Below are 12186 nucleotides of genomic sequence, written 5' to 3'. Positions count from 1 at the left end.
GTGTGTGTGTGTGTGTGTGTGTGTGTGTGTGTGTGTGTGTGTGTGTGTGTGTGTGTGTGTAGGTGTGTGTGTCTCGGTTTGGTGTTTGTGAGTGAGTGAGTGAGTGCACTTGGGACTCTGTCTTTGAACAATAGGTGCAAACCCCTCCGGTGATAATCCATTTACCTACAGCAAAGCATAAAATATCTCATATAAGCTTATTACCACACTTGAACGCTGGACAAGGACTATTGTGTAGACTGTATTGACATAGTAATGCGCTGTAATCATTATAACATCCGCATCGGTTCTTGTAATCTGTGGCAATCGTTTTTACAGGTGTCTTTTCCCATTTTAATGCACTGTAATCATTGTTACATCCTAACATACTCTCATATTAATGTTCTTCTACTCAGGTGCTTCAGTGTTACAGTAAGAAAACTCTACTGTGAGACATCTGGTCTAGAATTATTCTCAAACAAATCTTTCCTTAGAGGAAGGAGGTGGAACGAGCAGACACACAAAGGCCGGCTCTAACAAACGCACACATAGATGGATTTGTAAGCAACGCTCTCCAAACATCTGCCAACTGTCTTTCTGCTGTTCTATGATGGCAGTGCAACAGTAATATACTGTAAGCCCTCTGACAATGGAAAGGGAAACAAGACACACAGAGGCGAAGACAGGAGGGAACAGGAAAAAAGACAGGCCAGGCCAGAATTCTAAAGGTTTGCATGAAAGGCATCTAACCGTATAGGCTATAAAATGCACGTAGGGCTACTTTTTCCAACTGGTAATGTTATGTAGGTGACACCCCAAAATCTGAATTTCTTTTACTTTGAAGTAGTTGATAGCTCAAATTCACATTTAAAACTGCGCCCGGATAACTCAGTTGGTAGAGCGGGCACCCATTTATAGATGTCTCTGTTGGCCCTTTGCTGCACGGCATTCCCCCCTCTCTCTCTCCCATTTTATGTATTCAGCTGTCCTGTCTGAATAAAGGCGGAAAATGCCCAACAAAAAAAAACAACTTAAAAATCTCAACTCTACTTTTAAACGAACAGTTCAACCACATCAGAAATATATATTGGAGAAAGAAATCAAACACAGAGACAATTATATTAAAACATTCACATATAAAACCAAAATGTCCAGCATGGCTAGACACTACGAAATGTAGGCAAGAATTTTTTTTTTTCTTACTTGAACTTGAACTGGCCCTATACATAAATAGGACCTAGATTCCTGCATTAACCTAAAATAATGAGAAGCTGAAATGAAAAATGAAAATTCTATGTTCAAAAATGATATATTAATATATAAATATTGTTAAGACATCCATATTCAGTCTGTTGTCTACAGCAATATCCGTGGGACATGCTTTTGTAGATATCAAACTAAACTCAGAGGAATATTTTGACCTCCTAGACCCAACACAACAACACAAACAGTGTTGCACTTACTGGCTGAATGTCTTGTCCAAGAGGTCGGTGTTGTTGATCATGACAATGCACTCATCCTCCTGAAACAAGCCCTCTTTTCTCGAGCGACTCTCTTCCTCTACTCCACGGATGTACAGACCAAGAGACCTGACAGGAGAGCGCATGGAGAGCAAGGGAGGTTAATATATGTCCCCATCACTTCCACCCTTTGAAAACCTTATACACATGCACACATATACACAGACAGACACTTTCTTATAGACTTTCAGTGTTTGTCCCAGAGGACTGATGTGTAAGCCCACTGTGACTGTCCATATGGTATATTTAGGCACGGCTATTTTATATACACCTCTTAACTATCTTTGTGTGTCTCGTTATGGATTTCTTTCAGTGTAACAAAGACAGCAAAGACAAGCACACCCGTGATCAAGACATAAAGGCAAGCAGAAATGTAGATGAAAACATGATAAAGGGACCAATTCAAATGTTCATGGTAGTGTAGACTGGCAGACTGTTTTAGTGCCCTCTGTCCTAAACGTCAACTGTTGCCTCATCAAACATAGCTTAAAGGTGCTCTAAGCGATGTTGGGTGACATTACTTCTTGTTGACGTTCAAAGTATTTTCAAACAAAACGAGACTAGCTCGCCCCTCCCTCCTCCTCATCCCATCCCCTCCCCCTCCTTCCTGTACTTCTGCCCACTAACCCCTCCACCCCCAAATTCTCCTTGTTGCTTATTGGCTGTCTACAGAGAGCGCAATTTTTCACAGTGTGTTGTATGTGACAACAAACACACGTGCCATCGCTTAGAGCACCTTTAACAAAGCAGAGGCTTTGACACTGACACTCAAAAAACATCAACAGCAAGAGGATAAAACTAGGTTAAGAGGTGAAATGGATAATGGTAAATGGTGGAAAGAGATGGAGGAGGTGTCCAGTAAGGGTTTAGAGAAAAGGGGGGGTGGGGGGAATTAAGTGAGGAATTTAAGGAGGAGATGGCAAGGTCAGGTGAGTCATGTAAACAGCCATAAAAGCACCTCCTGCTTTCCTTTAGGAAATACCCATCCACTGTCTGACTGTCACAAACCCAACAAAAAGCACTGCATAGCTGTGCAGTTCTTCTTTTTTTCTTTTTTCTGTGTGTGTGTGTGTGTGTGTGTGTGTGTGTGTGTGTGTGTGTGTATAATGTTTGTGCACTGTAGCACCAGGGTCTAGGATTCCTTACAAATGGAGAGTAGGATTATGAGAATACAATGACATACTGTAGTTGGTAGTGTGTGTGTGTGTGTGTGTGTGTGTGTGTGTGTGTTTGTCTGAATGCACGCAACTCACCGTCCACTGAGTGATGAGCTGTAAGGAACCACATGGATTCCCAGGGGACTGTCCTCTCCAAGGAGCTCCACTGTTCTAGTCAGGCTACACAGACATACACAACACCAAAATCCAATCAGTGAGAGAAAAACAAGATATTAGTACACTAAAATGCAATACAGCTACAAGTTATGTCACAGTAAATGAGGGCAGTTTTGACATCTGTTCTGTTTGCTTCCAGAGACACTCTGCATAGTGATTACCAAGCCAGGGACAAATGTGTGACACCAGCTAACATTTACTGAAAAACATTGATGAATCCTTTCTCATATACCAAGGACATAAAAGCTGACTTGGAGACATATTGAGGAAGTGAGAATGGGACTATAACACAGAGGAAGAAAAAAAAAAAGCACAACAACAGACGCGTCTCACACGCAAGCACGTGTTGTGCAAACACGGACAGAGACCAGTATAAAAACTTGAGAATGAAAATGGGTCTCCTGGGGAAAAGTTAGAAAAGTGTTATTTTCCATGGATGCATTCACTGTGCTAAAAATACTTTTTGTCAAGGACTTAATCCATGTCTGCGAACGAAGCCCTTAGAGAAGGGAATGCCGCCACTCTATTCACAGTCAACAAAACTGCAGACTGCTCTGTCTGTGCGAGTGCATGTGTGCTTACGCTTGACAAAACTTTTTTGTGCCATTCATCTCTATGGGGTTCTTCCTCTCTTTCAATCTCTCAATGTCTGTGTCTTGTTTGGATTATTCAAGCATGTGTCTGCTTTACATTCTGTCTGTGTTTTAATGTGTGTGTGTGTGTGAAGTGTTTGTTTGTTTGTTTGATTAGTTTATCTATCGGAGCACAGCCATTAATCCTCCTCTGACCTTCTCCCTGCTCCCTGTGTGTTTTTTTCTAAGTGAATTTGTCTGAACTTAGTTTCATACTCTTTAGTTCCTCTCTCTCTCTCTCTGCTAATTTTGTCTCTCTCTCTCTCTCTCTCTCTCTCTCTAGACCATCCATCCATCTCTAAACACCCATGAACTGATAGCAGTACAGATGTGGACAAACTCCACAGAGAGGGTGGTTGATGATGGGGGGTGGCAACAGGGTAGAAATGCAAAGTGTAAAAACAAGTTATTCTTCTCTCTCTCTCTCTCTCTCTCTCTCTCCTTAAACCCACAGCCATACATATACTGTACAAACACACACACACACACACACACTCACACACACAAACACACACACACAAACAAAGCTGATGCTGTCTCATACTAGCTCAGCAAACTTAAATTAATCCAGACAATAGGAAACCAGGGACTGTAAGAGAAAGGAAAGCCAGGGCAGAGGGAGGACAGACGGAAGAGGAAGTGTGAAAAGTAAGAAAGGATGTGGTGAGGAAGGTAGGATGGGAAAAAGGGGTGGGAGGATGGGGAGAGAAGAGAAAGAGGGACGTTATTAGTATGGAAAAAAAGAGAGGCATGAAAAAATGGTGGCAGTGGATAGGAAAAGAGATGGAGATTAATTAAAAAACTAAAGAGAGCTGAGACTTAAATGAACTTAAATGAAATTAACTTCTTGTTCCAATTCCAAACTGCAGTACATACTAAATATAAACATGCCCTAAGTCTATGGATTCCGTCGGCATGCATACTTCATGTAGGTTGTGGAGAAAAACATTTTACATTTTCAGGAAAAAACTACATTTTACTTAGTTATTTGTTTGTGTTTAGTGCTTGTAAACTATAAAAATGTGTATAGTACATACAGGTAGTAGGTAGTATGGATTTGGAAATTAGGACGTAGGTACGTGAAGACACAAATCTACGCCAGAACCTACGCCAGATCGTGCACCTAAAAATTTTTTTTTTAAATGTAACTAGACGTCTTGTTAGGGTTGCATTTGTATACTGTCTGTGCATTTTCCACTACTCATTTTCTGGTTCTCCTTCTCCATAATAAAACATAAAATCTTGGACAGGGTTAACAGGGTTAACTTTTCCTGCTACAGATTTCCCACCTTGGTCAGAAGACACAGGGGAGACACTTGTTTCTCTCATCATGATTCTAGAGTCGGTACTTGCTCCAAAGCTAATCACCTTCACTCTCTCATTTCTCCCTCGCTCTACCACACACTCCTCACACACACACACACATAGACACACACCAGCGCACCAGTATAAACATCAGGCCACTTTCGTAGGCTACGATTGCATGCTGTACAATGCTACCATTTGCCAGTTGGCAGTAAATACAAAGTACAGCTAAGGATTATCTCACTAGTGGCCATGAAATAAAATGTGGCCCTGATGGTGATGCAAGAAGAAGGTCTGAAAATCCTTTTCAGACCAAACATTTCATGTCAATCCATCAAAAAGTTGTTTACCTGATCAACGTTGCCATTCTTAGATTCAAACCACTAGCATGGTTAAAAATATGTTGTAAAAAGATAATGAAAAGGGAATGGATAAATATATATATATATATAGATAGATAGATAGATAGATAGATAGATAGATAGATAGATAGATAGATAGATAGATAGATAGATAGATAGATAGAGAGAGAGAGAGAGAGAGAAGTGGAATGCCCTGGAGAATAAGGGAAAAGAAAGGAGAATGCGCGGGAGGTCTGGAAGAAAGATACAGTAAAATTAAGGGAGGAGTAGGCACTGAATTAATTAGACAAGGATAATGAATAGCATTAATAAGAGAAGGAAAATAACAGCCACCCAACCCTCTATCCTTTCCTGCTGTTGTGCCTCTCCAAAACTCCCACTACCACACACACACACACACACACACACACACACACACACACACACACACACACACACACACACACACACACACACTTGAGATGCATTTGCGTTTCCTTTTTTTAAATTTTTGCATGAAATGTTTGACAGGCTGCATCACTGCGAAAAATGAAGCAGGGATGAGAGAGAGAGAGACAAATGGGTGAGACTTGAGAAAAAAGAGAGGGAGCGCAATGAGAGAAAAAAAGGCAGAAACATAGAGAGGGAGAGAGGGAGAGAAGCAGAGAGAGATGAAGAGAGCAGGTGTTCTCTTTATCCACCTGCCACTTCACTGATCCTCGCTATGAAAGACAGGCACACAGAGGAGAAATAACAAGAAAGGAGAATGTGCATTACCAAACCACTCTCCTCCTCTCACTGCATTTCACCCTCTCAACCCTCTTCTTATGCATCATCTCCCTTTCTCTCTCATTTTCTCTCCAGGCTGGTCTTCAAAGTGCAGAGCGCCAGAGATGTACAGGGTAAAAGGAATGCAAACCAGTAAAAATGTGCAATACTGCTAAAGTGTACACAATTTCACAAATAAATTAAAAACACACTCTAAATAATTGTTACTTAAAGGGACAAACCGACATATTGTGACTTTAGCTTATTTACCAAATCCCCCAGAGTTAGACAAGTCGATACATACCCTTCTCATCTCCGTGCGTGCTGTAACTCTGGCGCCCCCAGCGTTAGCTTAGCATAGCAAAGATCCTGGAGGTAACTGGTTCCAACCAGCTACTGCTCACAATAAGTGACAAAATAACACTAAGATCTTTCTGTTTACATGTTGTGATTTGTATAGTCAGAGGGTGTACAAATAACAAGGTCACATGAGACACAGCCATCTTCTAACCGCATTCTAGCTGGGAACTATATTGTCAGAAAGGCCAAGCACTGCTACTTCTGCTACTTGGAGCTGCGACAATGAACAGGGGAGACCAGGTAATACCATGATGTCACATAGAATTCCAAACAAAAAAGCTGAATCTATGGCTACTTCCTCTGGATATGGATCCAAATACACCTGTAGCCACCTTCAAGAACCATCGTCTTTGCTCAGAACATTTCACTGAGGATGATTATTATAAAAAATGTATATGAAACATGGCCGATATTAGGCATTTCCCGATCCATCAGTATCTGCATTTATAATGGCTGATTTAAAAAATAAATAAAATAATCATCAGAATCATCATCAGTTTCATTTCTTAAGTTTGTATTTTTATAAATATTATTTATCAATATATATATATATTATCAAATTCTTACCATATTATTTTAGTGAGCAAATAACTACAAATAACTAGGGCAGGGCAAGTTAACGCGTTATTATCGCGTTAACTAATTATTTCATTAACGCAGACAATTTCTTTATTGCGCGTTAACGCAGTTTTTATTATTTCTTTATTATTGTAAAAGTTTGTTGCTCATAGGCTTTGTAAGACCTGGACCGAGACACTCGCCCACGAGCAAAAACAGCACCTCTGATTCATAGTTTATTAATTTACCAACCATACAACACAGAAACTCACCAAAAGTTGCGTCTAAAAGGTAACGACTTAGCGGTTACGGAGGTCTCTTCTGGGTCTCTCTAGCCTCTACAGGTGATTTTCTATCAAGTTGTTGTGTGGTTGTTGAGCATTAAATCCAAACTGTTACATCCAAGATTTATCCACTTTATGTCCATAATTCATCGCGTTTTGGTTTATTTCTGCCGTTACCTTGCGGCTCCGTGTCTGCTCTCCTGCGTTTAGGGAAGTAAAGCCAATAGAATGCCCATATATGGGAGACAACGTCATCCGAAGAGTATGGAGGCTGAAAGAGGCCAACACTCCCAGTCAAACTGGCTAGTATGCGATCAAAGATGCTATAGTACACAAGATAGATATCTACCGTTTTATAGAGGATAATGGCCTCACTGGCTCAAGATGATTGAAGAAATGTAAAAAGTATGTGCTTTATATGAATTATAATGTTTATTTTGTTTATTTTTGCATATAGAAGAACTGTTTTAGACACACAAATGCTTGTGTAGCATTGCTGTGGGTGTAATATCAATAAATATGACATTATTATGTTGATTATTGGCATAAGTAAATGAGGGCAAAAGCGTCTGGACTTTCTTTGAGAAAATGTATGTATTTTGTCATCTGTATAAGTTATGATGATTATTTCTTCACAGTGTGACTCCCAAGACATATGAGAAGTGTTTTAGAGGTTTTACTGCTCTGTCTGTGATATCAATACATATCTGGAAGATTCATGTTCCATTTTATTTATTTATTTGTCTTTAAGGTCCTAAAATCATTTTTAACATTCAAGTGACCTCATTGCAACCCAAATATTCTATTAACCCAGTTTTGTCCTGAAAAAATGATGTTCATATCTTGACTGTAGACAACAGAGTTGTTGAAGCTTTTTTATAAAATAAATCCAGACGGACAATGAACTGTAAACATGGCCTTAGGGCTCAGAGGGTTAAGTTGAGATGTACATTAAATATTTTATTTAACTGCTACTTTATAAACAAAATGCTGGAAAGTTTTTGCAGAACAAATGTTACGGCACTTGTATTCATATGGCAGAACAATTAAAACAAAATTGCACTATATACACTACTTTTGAATTCATTATTTCATTTTGCAATTAAAAATTGTAATCGCTGCCCAGCTCTACAAATAACTAACATTAGGGACATCTGTTTATGTTTTTTAACTCGTTTCTGGATTATTATTTTTTTAATACAGTATATATTGCCAATATATTGCATATCGGATTTTCAAATAACCACATATTTATATCTGTATCGACCCAAAATGTCTGGGGGATATGGCGAATAAGCTAAAGTCCCAATAAGTAGAGATGTTCCTTTCATGAATGAATGATTAGTGTATTATACATTGTGTAAAGCATAATGAAATGAATAGAGAAAAGTAACAGGGAAGAAGAGTTTTTTTTTTCTTCAAATTTTAATCACAATCACGATTTTGACTTTCCACTATCAAATTTGCGTGATCAAGTGATTATTTTTTAAATGCGTCATTTCAAAGGACGCGCGTTTTTTTTGCATAGCGCATCTACCGCTCCGTAAACCACTGTCTGCTCATGTGCCAGTCAGAGTTGTTCCCTGCACAGCGCAGCTTAGTTTCTAGATGTAGACAGTCACAATGGACAGAGTAATGGGAGGAAAATTCAACAGATGGCAGTCGGTTATATGTCGGTCTCAAGGTTTGCCAGTTTACCAGTAAACGCAAAATTTTGTCCCGTCTGTGTTGTTTTTCAGACAACAGCTGAGACCAGTGCTAGTCGCTGGCGGTGCTAGTTAGCGTCTGTTAGCTCCCAGGGTTCTAGGGCGCGAGCAACATTTTTCCTCTAGGACGCACCGGCGCTAATGTCCTTGCATCCGCTGCAATGTTGTTTTTATAGATATGGTTTAATTTTGCATTACATGACCCATCTCTTCTGTAAAGTCGTGCCTGTGCTGGATCGCTCCTCTTACTCTCCGTATGCTGTATGCTACGTACAATATGAATAGAGAAACTTAATATGGTGGAAGAACAAAGGCAGAATGTACAGGGAAGAAAAACATGAGAATAGAGGAAAGGAATAGAGATGAATAAATGGATATCTGAATCGATGCAGACCCAAGTATCTTAAAACCATCACAACAGGGAAGCTCACATTTGATTAATAGAAGTCTCTGTCCCCTTCCACAGTTTGTCATGTGCATCCACTGAAACCTATTCACCTTTTTACCTCCTAGCTTCTATAACACTGCCAATACAGTGCCTTATTTCACAGAGAAATATAGTATGATGGCAGTGCTATTTCAATAAACCAATTTACAGTAAATCTGTTTCCCTGTATAAAAACCTCATTTTGATTCAAAGGTAATGAGTTTTCCAGTGACTGTGCTGTGTGGTAAAAATTATGATAAGCCATTACTATTTTTATAGGTATAGCTATACACAAGGCACATGCATGCACACACACACACACACACACACAAACACACAAGACCACAATGTGAGTACAAACATACACAGCAGCAGAAACGCATATACAGCCCCACACACATGTACGCACACAAACACACAGGAAAGACTACAATGTGAGTAAAAACATACACAGCAGCAGAAACTCATATACAACCCCCCACCACCCACACGCACACACACACACACACACACACACACACACACACACACACACACACACACACACACACACACACACACACACACACTTAACGTATGCTTTGCTGTTCCAATATTTATGACAGCATTCCTCTACTCATTTTGGACTTTTTTTTTGCAATTTCAAGGATCGTTTCCCCGGCGACCACAAAAACCATTATATCACTTTTACATTACTCACAGCTGAGATGGTTTGTGTATGTGAGATTATGTGTACATGAGACGATACGCAAAAAAAAAAAAGTTCTTGAGAAGATGAAACATATGTGTGCGTCCTGAATAAATGACCTTTATATTCACTGCATTGAACTTTATAGTACGCTAAGGTGCGAGAAAAACTAAGATAAAAATAAGAAGTCCAATCCACTTCCATTCAGATGTTCACATTTAATTATTTTAATCTGAATTTGTTTCTTAGCAATAATTTAGGTGACAAGGTTGTGTGCCACAGTAAATAATTTGATCATGACATGCCGTACAACAGAAAGGCAGAATAAATTAAATTAGTACCTAGACCTTGCATAGAGAGTGCCTGTATGTAGTGTACGATAAATATGCGTGTCTGTGTGTGTGTGTGTGTGTGTGCGTGTGTGTGTTTGTGCGCGCGTATGATCTAATCTCTGTCTGTGCTCTGTGGTTGCAGCTGGTTGCTATGGAGAGAGGCTCAAACAGCTAAGGCTGAGGTCAGACATTATTCTCTCCACATCGCGCACTCTCTCTATATTTCCTCTTTACAGGTTAACTACATTTTATTTTGTTTTAGTATCTATGAGTTAACTGGGGATTAAATGCACGCCGATACTGACCTGTTGAGTTAAACAGAGCAATTCACTTTCCATTAACAGAGGTGTCAGATGTTGTCAGACACAGCGGCACATTGAGCAATGACGTAACAGCCGTTTACAATTTACAACTGACCCATTCACTGCCTTGGTTTCATATTAGTCATGCTATTGCAACGATTGGCCTCAGTTTGGATGTGTGGGCACCTTGGTATTGTACATTTATTAGAGGACAACTGGTAAAAAATGGTAAACAAATCATATTATCTTAACCACTTACTGGTGAGTTACAACATTTTGTTTCAGCAAAATTGCATTACATATTGCAGGGCTACTTCCTCGGGGTGTAACGATAAATAAAATGATGGGATGTCGCAAAATAAATGTCTTGAAACGGTCAATGGAGTGACGTAATCTACAATGATATTACATGGTTTTTGTATAGCTGCTTTTTACTATCTCTCCTTGTATATCTCCTTAAAAACTGGTATGGTTTTTATTAAACAGCAGAAAGTACAATCAGAGTAGTTAAGAAGACAAACTGCCGGCATCTTTTGCGTGCAAGCCAAGCAGTGAAACCTGGCATGTTCACGAAGATTGGTGAGGAGAAAATGTCGGATGAAAGCTACGCGCTTGATGCAATAAAGAAATTGAAGTTGAGATTGTGGATAGCCTATCAACTTTTACAGCCGACGTGTGACAGTTAACCCCTCTTTCTTCCCCTGTCCGTGTTTACGGTCTCAACCCAGCCTGCGAGCACTTTTGGGCGGCGGAGCCGTGTTGGTGCAGGTTGTGGTACTCTGTCACCACCACATTTTGTTCTTGGACAAAGGGGACTCTGTATTTTATTTCAAGACCACAACTGCGATTTATCTGCATTTGTACATAAAAGCTAATTTCAGCTTTGAGACACGGTGCGGTACCATTTCCTCACTTGGGTGAGAGAGATACAGATGTGATAGCAGATCGCTTCTATGAAAAAAATACATATAGTCTGCATTGCCTGGCCATAAGCAGAAAGCATGTTACTTTCATTTTGAGTTCAAATGCACATTGGCTGTTCAATTTCTCACTTTCTTAATTTCTCACTGAGCACCTCTCTCTCTGGCTTGCTCATCCAATCTTTCCCACACTGGGTTTCTTTAAAAACAAAACAAACTAAAAAAACTAAGAGACTATGAGCAAGTGTGTTTTCAATAAAGATCAATATTGTACAGTTTAATTCTGTTAATGTCTTTCATTTATTAGTGTCAAAGTTAAGGTAGGGTAGTAGTTTGTTCAGTGCTCAGCTGTAAATTGCCTTTTTGTTTTGTTAAAGTTGTTAAAGTGTACATTTGGTCCACCAAAAATGAATTTTGGCTAACAATTTTGGGACAGGGGGCCAGTGTTTAAAAATCTAAATATTCCTGCAATTGTCAATCATTAAAAGCCAAGGGTAATTTATGCCTTTTTGGCACATGCGTAGATCATGGATGGCTTTAATTTTATTAAACAAGGAAAGCAGAAGCACTTTAAGTTAAAAGGAAATACAAATTGTAGAGAATAAAAATATGCTGTGCACGTCTGATCATTTTATAAAGGAACATATTTGTAATCGTCATTTATCTTTGTTTTTTAATATTGTGATAAAGATCGTGGACATTTTATTGTGATATCATCATATTGTGAGTT

The 12186-nt window shown here is 39.3% G+C and overlaps 1 protein-coding gene across 6 annotated transcripts in view; it reads right to left on the bottom strand.

Annotated features, from left to right (window-relative positions):
* LOC117952448 (partitioning defective 3 homolog B-like) overlaps window positions 1-12186 on the bottom strand; it is a 206756-nt gene that overhangs the window by 130291 nt on the left and 64279 nt on the right. For all 6 annotated transcript variants that reach the window (XM_034884748.1, XM_034884750.1, XM_034884746.1 and 3 more), the window contains 2 exons: window positions 2753-2836; window positions 1443-1568 (listed from right to left, as the gene is read on the bottom strand). In XM_034884748.1, the coding sequence (XP_034740639.1) occupies window positions 1443-1568; window positions 2753-2836 (210 nt within the window). The remainder of the gene's footprint in view (window positions 1-1442; window positions 1569-2752; window positions 2837-12186) is intronic.

Source organism: Etheostoma cragini, chromosome 11 (assembly GCF_013103735.1).
Source record: "Etheostoma cragini isolate CJK2018 chromosome 11, CSU_Ecrag_1.0, whole genome shotgun sequence".
Taxonomy (NCBI): domain Eukaryota; kingdom Metazoa; phylum Chordata; class Actinopteri; order Perciformes; family Percidae; genus Etheostoma; species Etheostoma cragini.
The sequence above is the reverse complement of the archived record's forward strand: the minus strand, read 5'-3'. Positions and strand labels throughout refer to the sequence as shown.